Consider the following 12,845-nt stretch of genomic DNA (forward strand, 5'->3'; position numbering starts at 1 on the left):
CTGAGGCAGCAGAACTCATTAGCCTTACAGAGATTAGGTTCCCTAGGAAGACTGTCAGCAGAGTTCCTCCTGGTGAAAACTGAATTGCGAGCGGAGGAATTCTTAGATGTAATCTATCCACCCCTTGTGAGGAAGCTTTACATCCAGTTAAGGCATGGCAGTCTACCACTCAGAGCATTCACCTGTAAATGGGCAAAATCAGAAAATATAGCCTGCCCGGCATGTAACTATAAGTGCGAAGATGTTTGCCATGTTATGTTTTTTTGCCCTGCATATGAAACTATAAGGAAATGCTGGCTGATTCCGTTATGTAGGAATCCAGGGTTCAGGTATTGTATTCAGGCATGTAGGGTCTTAACGTATGATATTCACCCCCTTCCCCCCCATTGTTTTTGCTGTATCTCGTTTTCTGTTTGGCATGTGGCGTAGAAGTGTTTAATTGTGTCCAATTATGAATTTTAAACTTTCAGGTCTTGATAACTATCTAGTTTAATCTATTTTTAATATTGACCTGTCTTCTATTTATTGTTTTATTGACTTGTGGTCTTTTGTATGTATTTTACTTGCACATTTATGGTCTTTGACCGAAATAAAGTTATCTACAAAAAAAAAAAGACTCATTGTAAGAGAACTGCAAATAACATTCAAGGATGGCTACTGAAAGGCTCAGATACACAGCTCCTTTATATCCATTAAAATACCCTTACTCTTACCAATCTTCTCCCAGCAATATGGTGTGTGGGGTTGTATAACAGTGAGAAGCTTCTCTGTCTCATGGTGGTTCCAGAAGGCAATACAGGAAGCTGACAAGAAGACAAAAAGGATTTCAGACAAGATCAAGGCCAAGCCCAGCCTTTAGTAATGAGACCCACACTTCCTTTATGCCCACAAATAAACACCCTTAACTTTAATTGTCAGAATATAACAATTTTAATATTGCGCTACCATAATATTGTAGAAAAACTATTAACTAAAATATTGATAATTAAGTATATAAAATTAAATTTAGATGACTTATTATTATTCTAACACCTACACTGCTTTAAGATGTAGATATCACTACGGTACCTATACACGGAGTTATGTTCATATGGCACTTCTTTGTACAGGCCTGACCCTAGAAAGTGCTCTCATCTCTTCGGTATTTGGACAAAATATCGGAAACACAAATATTGTGGGACATCATGTCAAAAATATAGAGGACAAGAATATCATGTATGTCAGTTTCTAGGGGTAAGTAAAGTTTTGCTACATATAACTCCTCATATATGTACCTTGACGATATATCTATAAATCTTCAAGGTACGTAGAACTGGAGTTAAGAATAGTAAATTTACATTTACCTAGTTGCACTTACCTACTCGATATTCTTGTCCTCGATATTTTTGACACAATAGTCTGTCCACACTCTATTTGTGTTTCTGATTTTGTAACTAATCAATCTCTTCAAATGTTCTTCCTGAAGTGACTTCTAATAGGAAGACTATCTTGTAAAATATGCATTGTAAACATTCCTCTATGTAAAGGATGGAGCAGTGGCTTTTGCTTCCTTGCTGAAAGAATATTTGAAGTTTATACACTTTTGAAATACTCAACAAGACCCTCCAGGATTTTGCGTTTTGCAAAAAAGTCGCAAAATCTGCAGTTTTGTAAAAAGGCTGTTCATTTTACCAAACTGCCCATTACATTTGGGGAATGTGATCTGATGTTTTTTTTGAGTGAAGAGGCTGACAAAAGGTTGTGAAAACATAATTGAAAGGGTCATGAAAACATAACTTACAGATACTTTTCGTCTCTCAATTCCCAACTTTCTGGAAACTAGGACATCATGTGGCTAGGGATGGTAATTGTTTTCAAAATATCTCCATTATAAAGTTCAAAGGTGAACAGTAGGTCGTACTTTTTTAAAGAGAAAGGAATCAAAACGAAGGGAAAGTTAAATGAGTACGCGTCTCTGGAAGAGAGTTAATGTGCTAGAAGTCAGGAAGTGGAGATTAAAGGCTCCAGGAGTTATTTGAGTGTCTTCTGGACAATATACACTCCTCATTTAGTGGCCATAGCGAGTGAGGTTTATTTGGTTGGCCCACCACTGAGCTAAGCATCATTAGTGTTGTGAGATTTGCATGAACCTGTGTGGAGTAATTTCTCTAAGAGATCAGTTTTTTGTAGGTGTAGACATCATAAGTGTACTCCCACGTTCATTCATTCTCAGCCACAGCCATGGCCAAAACTCAGGCCCCGACGGCCCATGCGGTGCAGGAGGCCCCAGGCCTTCTGCCTTCCTCCATTCAGCCAAAGAGCAATTAATATTGGTGAGATAAGGGAGACTCAGGGGCCCTTCATCACATTCTGCAGGGGGGTGCACCTGCTATTTTCTTTGGGGCTGGCCGCAGGCTGGACACTGCTTCACTACTGCTTCTGGCCAGGCCTGGCTCCGCTGAGTGACTGCATCCTGGTTGGGGGCTGTATTCCGGGCCGGGCTTTGCTCCGCTCTCCAACTGGCTGGGCCTGGCTCCGCCAAACACTCTGACTACACCTCCCAGCAATCTCGCAAAATGCCAGTACCGAGCGCCAGGAGGCGTATAAAGGAGAATTTGGGGCCGAGTTCCCTGTGTACCTGCTATTTTCTTTGGAGCTGAGCCGCGGGCTGGACATTGCTTCACTACTGCTTCTGGCCGGGCCTGGCTCCGCCGAGTCCCCTGTGCATTGTATTCTGCTTGGGGATTGTGCTCTGGGCTGGGTCTCGCTCCGCTGCTTCCCTGGCCGGGCTGGGCTCTGCCGAGTGACTGCATCCTGGTTGGGGGCTGTTTTCCGGGCCGGGCTTTGCTCCGCTCTCCAACTGGCCGGGCCTGGCTCCGCCAAACACTCTGACTACACCTCCCAGCAATCTCAAAAAACGGCAGTACCAAGTCCCAGGAGGCGTATAAAGGAGAATTTGGATCCTCGTCACGGGAGACGCGCGTGGGACGCGCCGGGAGAAGCCCAGGATAAGGCCGGGGTATCATCTAGAACGGCCTGAAGAAATTACTCTGAAGGAGTTTGAGTCTGCAATAGCAAGACTATTACCTAACAAGGCCCCCGGCCTAGATAAAATCCCCGGGGATTTATTCCGATCCCAACCCAAAATATGGGCACCGTATCTGGTGGTTTTGTTTAATGCAATTCTTAGGGGGATTGACCCACCAGATACTTGGCTTGGAGCCGAGATCGTCCCTATCTTTAAGAAAGGCTGCCCATTAACCCCATCAAACTATAGGCCTATTAGTCTCATAGACACCGCACAGAAACTAATGGGCAGGATCATCCTAGATAGGATCCAGGGGTGGATGGAAGAAAATGAGATACTGACCACACTCCAGGCCGGGTTTAGGACGGGTATTTCAATTTTGGATCAAATATTTCGGCTGCAGGTCTTATTTTGGAAAACGGTGAGAGTGGAGGGTGGCAGCCTCTATCTCATCTTTGTTGACCTGCGGGCCGCTTTCGACCTAGTTCCAAGGGAAAAATTATGGAAAGTCTTAGCAGAACTCCCATCCTATCTATTGAACATCCTAATTTGGCTTCACACTAGAAACTATGCCCAAGTTTGGTGCGGGAGGCACGGGGATCTCTCAGCACGTTTCCCCATTTTGAAGGGTGTACGCCAGGGGTGCGTCTTGGCGCCAACGTTATTTTATCTTTACATCAATGGCCTTGTGGACCATTTAATTGGTGTAATTGACAATGACGCCCCTAGGCTGGCCACCGGGCGGGTGCCCGCTCTGATGTTTGCGGATGACACCTTGTTGCTATCTAAAACATCATCGGGCATCCAGCGCACCCTGGACGGCTTCGCAGCATTCTGTGCTTCACAAGGATTGGAGATAAACTTGGACAAGACCAAGTTTATGATTTTCAATCCCCCAAAGCAGACCCGCCCGAACCCCATTCTCAATGGTTCTACCTTAGAAAGAGTTAAGACTTTTGTCTATCTGGGCATTACCTTGACGGAAAATTTTGACTCGGGTTCCCAAATTTCTAAATCAGCTCTTAGGTTATCCCAAGTAATGGGGGCATTAGCAAAGTCCACAGATTTTCGGATTTCAAGCCGGCAGCCCCGGTCATTGAAATATATCAACTCCAGGCTAGAATGGCCTCGACGTATGGTGCAGAACTTTGGTGCCATAAAAATACATCTAATCTCCTGAGGGTCGAGCGGGGCATTATGAGGAGCCTTTTGGGCTTGCCACCAAGCACACCACTCATTCCTCTGCGACTTGACCTGGAGCTGGAATCAATAGAAGAACTAGTAACAGCACGGCCCATGCTCTACTGGAAGAGACTTTGGTCAGTGCCTGAACTGGCTCTATATAGAGGAATTTTTAGAGGTCTGGGCTCTTCTAAAAGGCAAGAACAATCCGTGGCTGCACCATATCAAGACTCTTAGCATCCGGATTGGTCTGTCTGAGCTCTGGGATACCCCGGAGGTGTGTTGCCCGGGGATATCCAAATTGGAACTCAAAAGTCAGCTGAGGCAGCAGAACTCATTAGCCTTACAGAGATCAGGTTCCCTAGGAAGACTGTCAGCAGAGTTCCTTCTGGTGAAAACTGAATTGTGAGCGGAGGAATTCTTACATGTAATCTATCCACCCCTTGCGAGGAAGCTTTACATCCAGTTTAGGCATGGCAGTCTACCACTCAGAGCATTCACCTGTAAATAGGCAAAATCAGAAAATATAGCCTGCCCGGCATGTAACTATAAGTGCGAAGATGTTTGCCATGTTATGTTTTTTTGCCCTGCATATGAAACTATAAGGAAATGCTGGCTGATTCTGTTATGTAGAAATCCAGGGTTCAGATATTGTATTCAGGCATGTAGGGTCTTAACATATGATACTCACCCCCCCCCCCCCCCGCCCCCCATTGTTTTTGCTGTATCTCGTTTTCTATTTGGCATGCGGCATAGAAGGAAAAGTTTTGGATAAATTCTTGTGTTTAATTGTGTCCAATTTTGAATTTTAAACATTCAGGTCTTGATAACTATCTAGTTTAATCTATTTTTAATATTGACCTGTCTTCTATTTATTGTTTTACTGACTTGTGCTCTTTTGTATGTATTTTACTTGCACTTTTATGGTCTTTGACCGAAATAAAGTTATCTAAAAAAAAAGATTCAATGTAAGAGAACTGCAAATAACATTCAAGGATGGCTACTGAAAGGCTCAGATACACAGCTCCTTTATATCCATTAAAATACCCTTACTCTTACCAATCTTCTCCCAGCAATATGGTGTGTGGGGTTGTATAACAGTGAGAAGCTTCTCTGTCTCATGGTGGTTCCAGAAGGCAATACAGGAAGCTGACAAGAAGACAAAAAGGATGTCAGACAAGATCAAGGCCAAGCCCAGCCTTTAGTAATGAGACCCACACTTCCTCTATACCCACAAATAAACACCCTACACTTTGTTTGTCAGAATATAACAATTTTAATATTGCGCTACCATATTATTGTAGAAAAACTATTAACTAAAATATTGATAATTAAGTATATAAAATTTAATTTAGATGACTTATTATTATTCTAACACCTACACTCCTTTAAGATGTAGATATCACTACGGTACCTATACACAGAGTTATGTTCATATGGCACTTCTTTGTACAGGCCTGACCCTAGAAAGTGCTCGCATCTCTTTGATATTTGGACAAAATATCAGAAACACAAATATTGTGGGACAGAATATCATGTCAAAAATATAGAGGACAAGAATATCATGTATATCAGTTTCTAAGGGTAAGTAAAGTTTTGCTACATATAACTCCTCACATATATACCTTGACGATATATCTATAAATCTTCAAGGTACGTAGATCGGGAGTTAAGAATAGTAAATTTACATTTACCTAGTTGCACTTACCTACTCGATATTCTTGTCCTCGATATTTTTGACAAAATAGTCTATCCACACTCTATTTGTGTTTCTGATTTTGTCACTAATCAATCTCTTCAAATGTTCTTCCTGAAGTGACCTCTAATAGGAAGACTATCTTGTAAAATATGCATTGTAAATATTCCTCTATGTAAAGGATGGAGCAGTGGCTTTTGCTTCCTTGCTGAAAGAATATTTGAAGTTTATAAACTTTTGAAATACTCAACAAGACCCTCCAGGATTTTGCGTTTCGCAAAAAAGACGCAAAATCTGCAGTTTTGTTAAAAGGCTGTTCTTTTTACAAAAGTGCCCACTACATTTGGGGAATGTGATCTGATGTTTTTTTTGAGTGAAGAGGCTGACAAAAGGTTGTGAAAACATAATTGAAAGGGTCGTGAAAACATAACTTACAGATATTTTCGTCTCTCAATTCCCAACTTTTTGGAAACTAGGACATCTTGTGGCCAGGGATGGTAATTGTTTTCAAAATATCTCCATTATAAAGTTCAAAGGTGAACAGTAGGTCCAACTTTTTTAAAGAGAAAGGAATTAAAACGAAGGTAAAGCGAAATGAGCACGCGTCTCTGGAAGAGAGTTAATGTGCTAGAAGTCAGGAAGTGGAGATTAAAGGCTCCAGGGGTGATTTGGGTGTCCTCTGAACAATTTAGAGTCCTCGTTTAGTGGCCATAGCGAGTGAGGTTTATTTGGTTGGCCACCACTGAGCTAAGCATTATAAGTGTTGTGAGATTTGCATGAACCTGTGTGGAGTAATTTCTCAAAGAGATCAGTTTTTTGTTGTGTGGACATCATAAGTGTACTCCCACGTTCATTCATTCTCAGCCACAGCCATGGCCAAAACTCAGGCCCCGACGGCCCATGCGGTGCAGGAGGCCCCAGTCCTTCTGCCTTCCTCCATTCAGCCAAAGAGCAATTAATATTGGTGGGATAAAGGAGACTCAGGGGCCCTTCATCACATTCTGCAGGGGGCCTTTCATTTTGCGTTATGCCTCTGACAGGTTATAACAAGGTTCAGTTAGTTGAATCTTACTCATCAGTTCGGTTCAAGGATATTCTATTCCTCCAACAGCATGGAACCAGTATGGGGAGATCTTTGTCCCCAGTGTAGCGGGCCTCTATGTACATCATCTCGAAACTCATAGAATCCTCAATCAAGCCAACCCCTTTCTTTCTCATAAGTTCTTTTCAAGGATATTCTATTCCGACAACAGCATGGAACCAGTATGGGGAGATCTTCGTCCCCAGTGTAGCGGGCCTCTATGTACATCATCTCGAAACTCATAGAATCCTCAATCAAGCAAACACCTTTCTTCAACATATCAAACTTTGGAAGAGCTATATTGATGACATTTTACTAATTTGGGAAGGCAACCCGACTACAGCCAAGGCTTTCCTATTATGGCTAAATGATCAAAAACTAAAACAGTATCTTTTAACAATGGAATGATTGGGCAACTCTGAAACTTAACAAATTGCAATATTTCTAGGGTGGTCTACCTAATTACTTGCCCTTTCAATTTGTACTACGTGGGCATGGCCACTCAAAAAGTGAGAAAAAGGATCTGCGAACACTGCAGAAACGTACGATGCCAACGGATTACTACAAAAATCTAATCACACTATCTTGAACTAAAACACACACCCAGTGATTTGAAATGGATAGTCCCGGAATGTATAAAAGACAGAGACATTCTGGAAAGGAGACTCCTCCAAAAGGAACAGAGATGGATGTTCAAACTCAATACAGACACCCGGCGCCTCAACAATAACATTTCATGGGGCCAATTCCTCTAGAAGTGTAGCTCAACTTTTTCCTCCCTAAGCTATTGGTGTACAATGAAGATACATAGAACCAAAGTAGATTTTTTTTTTTAAACACCTTACCCATAAGCTCATTTCTTCTTTGAGACCGTTGATGAAATATCCTCTATTTAGATCGATAAAGACTTTTTTTGTAACCTGGTAATAAGACTTTCACAAGGTTTTTTTGATTCAATTCTCTCTCCCTCACAACCCCCCCCCCCCCCCCCCCCCGGACTGTCTCCCCAATCTTCCGCCCCCCTTTTTGTTTTGAAGATTTCTTTAATGCACAAAATCTCACTCCTTGACTATTTGTCCACTGAATCTTTTTCATGTTTTCACAATGCTGGTAGCCAATTATTTATCCCAAGATGGCCTGTTTTGTAGCTTTTGAGAATATAGAAAAGCGTATGAGCACTTAAGTTTTCCAACATGGATCTGATTCTGATCCAAAGTTGACGTGCAGTTTTAAAGTAACACGAGCGGTATAGTGTTCCGCAATTCAAACACGTATGTGGAAGTCCTCCGCTACCTGCCGGCACAAAAGACCCTTTCTGGAATGCACACCGGCAGGATGCGGTCCCTGGTGAGCCGATTCAGATGCAGTGGCAGAGGGTAGCCTTGACGAAGTGTAGCAGGTTAGCTCCCAGTTTGGGCACTAAAAGGATTTCTAATAGGACACTGCACAACAGGGATAACAGCTCGAACAGACCCAACCTCTTTTGTTTGGAAATACACGTTAAATGTTTCGATGACATTTTACCTCCTGTCTTGCAGGGTTTGACTACAGGCATCGTCCTCCCCAGTGGGATCATGACGCCAGAGAACGGCGTTTAAAATGTATGTTTTTTTCGCATGTTTTTTCAGTGTGTTCATCTTATTGTTAAGTATTTTCATTAGTCATTTAGGCTAAAGGTTGTTCCGCACTACCTACAGTATAACCACTGATTTTTGTGCATTTTGGACGCACAAATACACCTGGGTGTTTCGTATATTCACTGCTTTGAACATTATTTTGTGTCTGCCACAGCTAATGTTTTGAAACTCTACCCTCTTTCTCGTTTTTATGGTAATGCAGTGACATTGACCTGGGAATAAAATCATATGTAGGTTGTGTGATTTGCCGGTTTTGTAACGTGATACGTTCCTATTAGGACATTTTTAGAGCTGTGGTACCAATAGGAACTAGGTTCCTTAGGTCCTGATGAAGAGCCAATAGGGGCAAGGCTCGAAACATGTTGACCAGATAAGCAAGAAATAGATTCATTGATATCCGTTTCCTTCTTTTTCTTTTCCCTTGATTTTAAATCTTACCGACTAGAGGTGGGAATAAAATAATGGTGCCCTACCAGTCAGGTGTTTTTAAATTTGTTTAGCACCTGCACTCTACTCCCCTCCCACAACATTGTTTTCATCATAAACAAAAACCAAAAAAGTGCTTCCTACGTATTCTGTCTGGTTGAAGCACGCCTCGATCCGCAGCGGATCGGGAAGATCCCCAAAGACGAAGCATGCCACCAAGGAGCAACCCTGGTGGGTGAGGGGTCTTTAAGAAAAACAGTGTTTTTCTCTTATTGTGGAGGGTATGTCCATCGTTATCCTTTCTGAATTTACTGGGTTCTTTGTTTTACTAAAATTGTATAATTAAGGACGGCAAATCTAGTTATTCCTCTTCCTCCCTCTCTACTTTTGATAGATTCCTTATTATCACATCTAAAATGGAGCAGAATTCAGTACTTACTGATTGCAATCTAGGGCCCACCACCCATGGGGCAAACAACGGGCCAAGGGGGGGTATTATTATATGTAGAATAACAAAATAAGGTGCTGCAAAATGTGCAAAACAATTTCCATGATTGTGCCACAAAATTTGCCAATTCATGCCCGAATATCTTGGAAGGGTTGGCCCACCTAAGGCATATGATGGATGACTAACCAAAGAACAATGTCCAGGTTTTAATCCCATAGGTTTCTAGTCTGTTTAGAGCACTATCTTATTTGCATGCAATAATAACAATTCTCCATTTCAATCATGCCTAATATTGCTCTTGTTTTACTTGTCTTATACTTTTCACACTCTTCATGCCAGACAACTATAGTTCAAAGAACCGTGCCCCTGCGATGAGAGACAATAGAGTTAGAGACAACTTTTCCCCTTGTGTTTCATCAGCATGTTTTGATTATAGGGAGCAAAAAACTGCATGTGGAACTGCTAGGATGGAAAATGTATGGCCAATTTAGGAGCAATTTACTCCATTGAACATTTTGCTCTCTTGATCTGTGCCACAATCCTTAACATATCACAGCTTACTGGCACCGGTGGCATGATTGGATTGGAAATTAAAAGCTGCACAGGCAAATATTTTCAGACTAGCCTGGTTCCTCTCCTCTTCCTCTCTTATCTTCCATCCCCATTTTTTTTCCCTCTCTGTACCCATCCACTCTAATTTCTCTCCAAAGTCTTTCAGTCTGTGCTCTTCCTATAACCTTTATCTCTTTTCCTTTTCTCTTTCTCTGCTTATGACCCTTCTATAAATGCTGAAATAGACCCTGAGGAGCTAGAGAGGGAAAGGCAACGTGACCTTTCCAAAACTGGTCTCGAGTGGCTCTAGCTCCTTGTGCATATATATATATATATATATACATATATATATATATATTTATATATATATGTGTGTGTGTGTGTGTGTGTATATAGGTACCTATACCTATACATATATCCACATATATAACGTGCTGTGGCATCTGGTGGCGTTAAATACCTCGGAATGATCGTTTTATTTACTGTTGGAGGAATATATATATATATTTCTGTAGTGCCATTTCCTTTTGTTGGTCCTACTTGAAAATGAAAGTTCCTTGAAATTCTTGATTGTTAGGCGCACACATTCTGCTACGAATTGGTAGGTCGAATAATTTTGTGTCTCAGCCGCCTAAGTCACTTTTTTTTATAGTTAATTATTTTTTCACCCATTAGACACTAGCACTTTAGTTGAAGTGGCATGTAGCAGCTTCTATGCATTGTTCTCTATCTGGCAATTCAGATTTGAAGTTTGGTGGCCATAATGAATGCATTTGCACTTTACCTTTTTATGAACTCTGTTTTTAGCGTATCCTCTGTATATTTTTTCATTGAATGATGCACTTGCACTGTATTCTGGTGATAATTTGTTTGTACTGCTATTAACCTGTTATTGATAATTTCGCTTTTGTTAATCTCTGCGATCAGGCACTTGCCATCATGCGAGAATTCTTTTTGGCCACACTATCAAACTGAGATAGGAGCACTTTGATTTCACTGCTGTTTTGCACTTTATCTTGTCTGTATTTTATACAACTTGTCATGATTGTTTGTACAGCTGCTACTATGACATTATGTTTATTTTTGCATTTCATCCTTTTTTATGGGTGATTGTGCTTTTAACCCCTTCCATGCTCATGACGGAACGGTTCCGTCATGAGCGTAGGTTGAGCTGTGCTCATGACGGAACCGTTCCGTCATGAGCCAATAGGCTCATTAGAACCTTCAGCACAGCGCGAAAATTTGCGCCGCGCTGAAGGGGTTAAAACACTTTATAATGCAACACCTACTTTTGGCGCGTCATGTGACCAAGCTCCGCCTGTGGAGCGAAATGCGTCGAGGAGAGCACTGGCTCCGTGATTGCTAACATTAAAATCACCACTGCTAACACCACTGCTGACACGACTGACGGTGTGATGGCGCTTTATTAAAATAGCTGAATTCAAGGAGAAGAGGTCCGCGCCTGTTTTAGTACACGCCGATAGCGGCCAGGATTGCTCGGATATATTATATATATATATATATATATATATATATATATATATATATATATATATATATATATATATATATATATATATATATATACATATATATATATATATATCATCCCAAAAGCTCCGCGCTTTAAAGCAGCACTCCACCAGGGTGAGTTTAAACAAAACCTTTTATTTATTTCAAAAGCGGCATGGATGCACCAATAGTCCTCTCTAATCCCTGACGCGTTTCAATGCTAACGAGCATCTTCATCATAGGGCGGCAGTTAGTAAAACCTGGGGCGGACCTCTGCAATCATTTCCCATATGGCACTCACTTTCCAGTAAGTAAAGCGCCAGGAGCAGAGGACCCAATTCTTCTATTCTGGTATAGTCAGTATTTTACCAACCTTCTTTTCTGCCGGTTTCTTTGCATATTTTCACATCCCTCTGGTGGGCCTCGGTTTAAACCATCCGCTTTGCTTCCTGACACCCTCGTGCTGTGGGGGCTGAAATTCAGTAACCAGCCCTGCAGACCTTGTCCAGTTTGAGTGGCGGTGCAAGCTTCCACGGCTGGAGAAGCCGTGTCAAACATCATCCCAAAAGCTCCGCGCTTTAAAGCAGCACTCCACCAGGGTGAGTTTAAACAAAACCTTTTATTTCAAAAGCGGCATGGATGCACCAATAGTCCTTCTCTCTAATCCCTATATATATATATATAGTGAGAGAGAGAGAGAGATTTCACTTGATAGTGTTGGACTCGGATGCGCTCTGTTTTCTGAGATCTGCTGCTCATCTTCAGTTAATAATTTTTCTTTTGAATTCTGTGTGAATTCTTGTGGCAGGGTCGCCGATAATGCTTTGCATATTGTATAATATTCCTTAGGAGTTTCTTCCTAAAACGATGTGTCCCAGATTTCCACTGTAGGATAATACATCCTTGCGCTGGTTGCCCACAGACTCTAGTGAGATGCCTGTGCTACCACAAGATCTTGCCACCCATTCTTATCCCCACCGCCCGGCCTTCCTACATCACTCCTCCCACCCTCCTTCACACCCAGGGCTTTAAGTGGGCTGGGTCCTGCTAGTGCTCAGCACTGACAGTTCTTAAAAGCAAGTGCCAAGACAGGTCCCTATCGGGCTCTCCATTTTTACCCTCAGGGTGGAAGATAAAATAACTTAACTCTGCAATATTACTAGCCATCACTGCTTTTGATGTAACTTCAAGGAAACTAAGTTTTCAGTTGTATACAGCACAAACGTGGAGCACTTTACATGAGTACCAGTTACATTACACAAGGACATATTCATTTGTTCAATCAGAGGATATTGTGTCGACGT

The 12,845-nt window shown here is 41.8% G+C and overlaps 1 protein-coding gene across 1 annotated transcript in view; it reads right to left on the bottom strand.

The window, feature by feature from the left end:
* LOC147708651 (uncharacterized) overlaps nucleotides 1-12,845 on the bottom strand; it is a 211,925-nt gene that overhangs the window by 180,257 nt on the left and 18,823 nt on the right. The window contains exons 7-8 of the mRNA XM_086925377.1: nucleotides 5,249-5,338; nucleotides 714-803 (exon numbers count right to left, since the gene is read on the bottom strand). Of these exons, the coding sequence (XP_086781503.1) occupies nucleotides 714-803; nucleotides 5,249-5,338 (180 nt within the window). The remainder of the gene's footprint in view (nucleotides 1-713; nucleotides 804-5,248; nucleotides 5,339-12,845) is intronic.

Source organism: Lissotriton vulgaris, chromosome 6, assembly GCF_964263255.1.
Source record: "Lissotriton vulgaris chromosome 6, aLisVul1.2, whole genome shotgun sequence".
Classification (NCBI taxonomy): Eukaryota; Metazoa; Chordata; class Amphibia; order Caudata; family Salamandridae; genus Lissotriton; species Lissotriton vulgaris.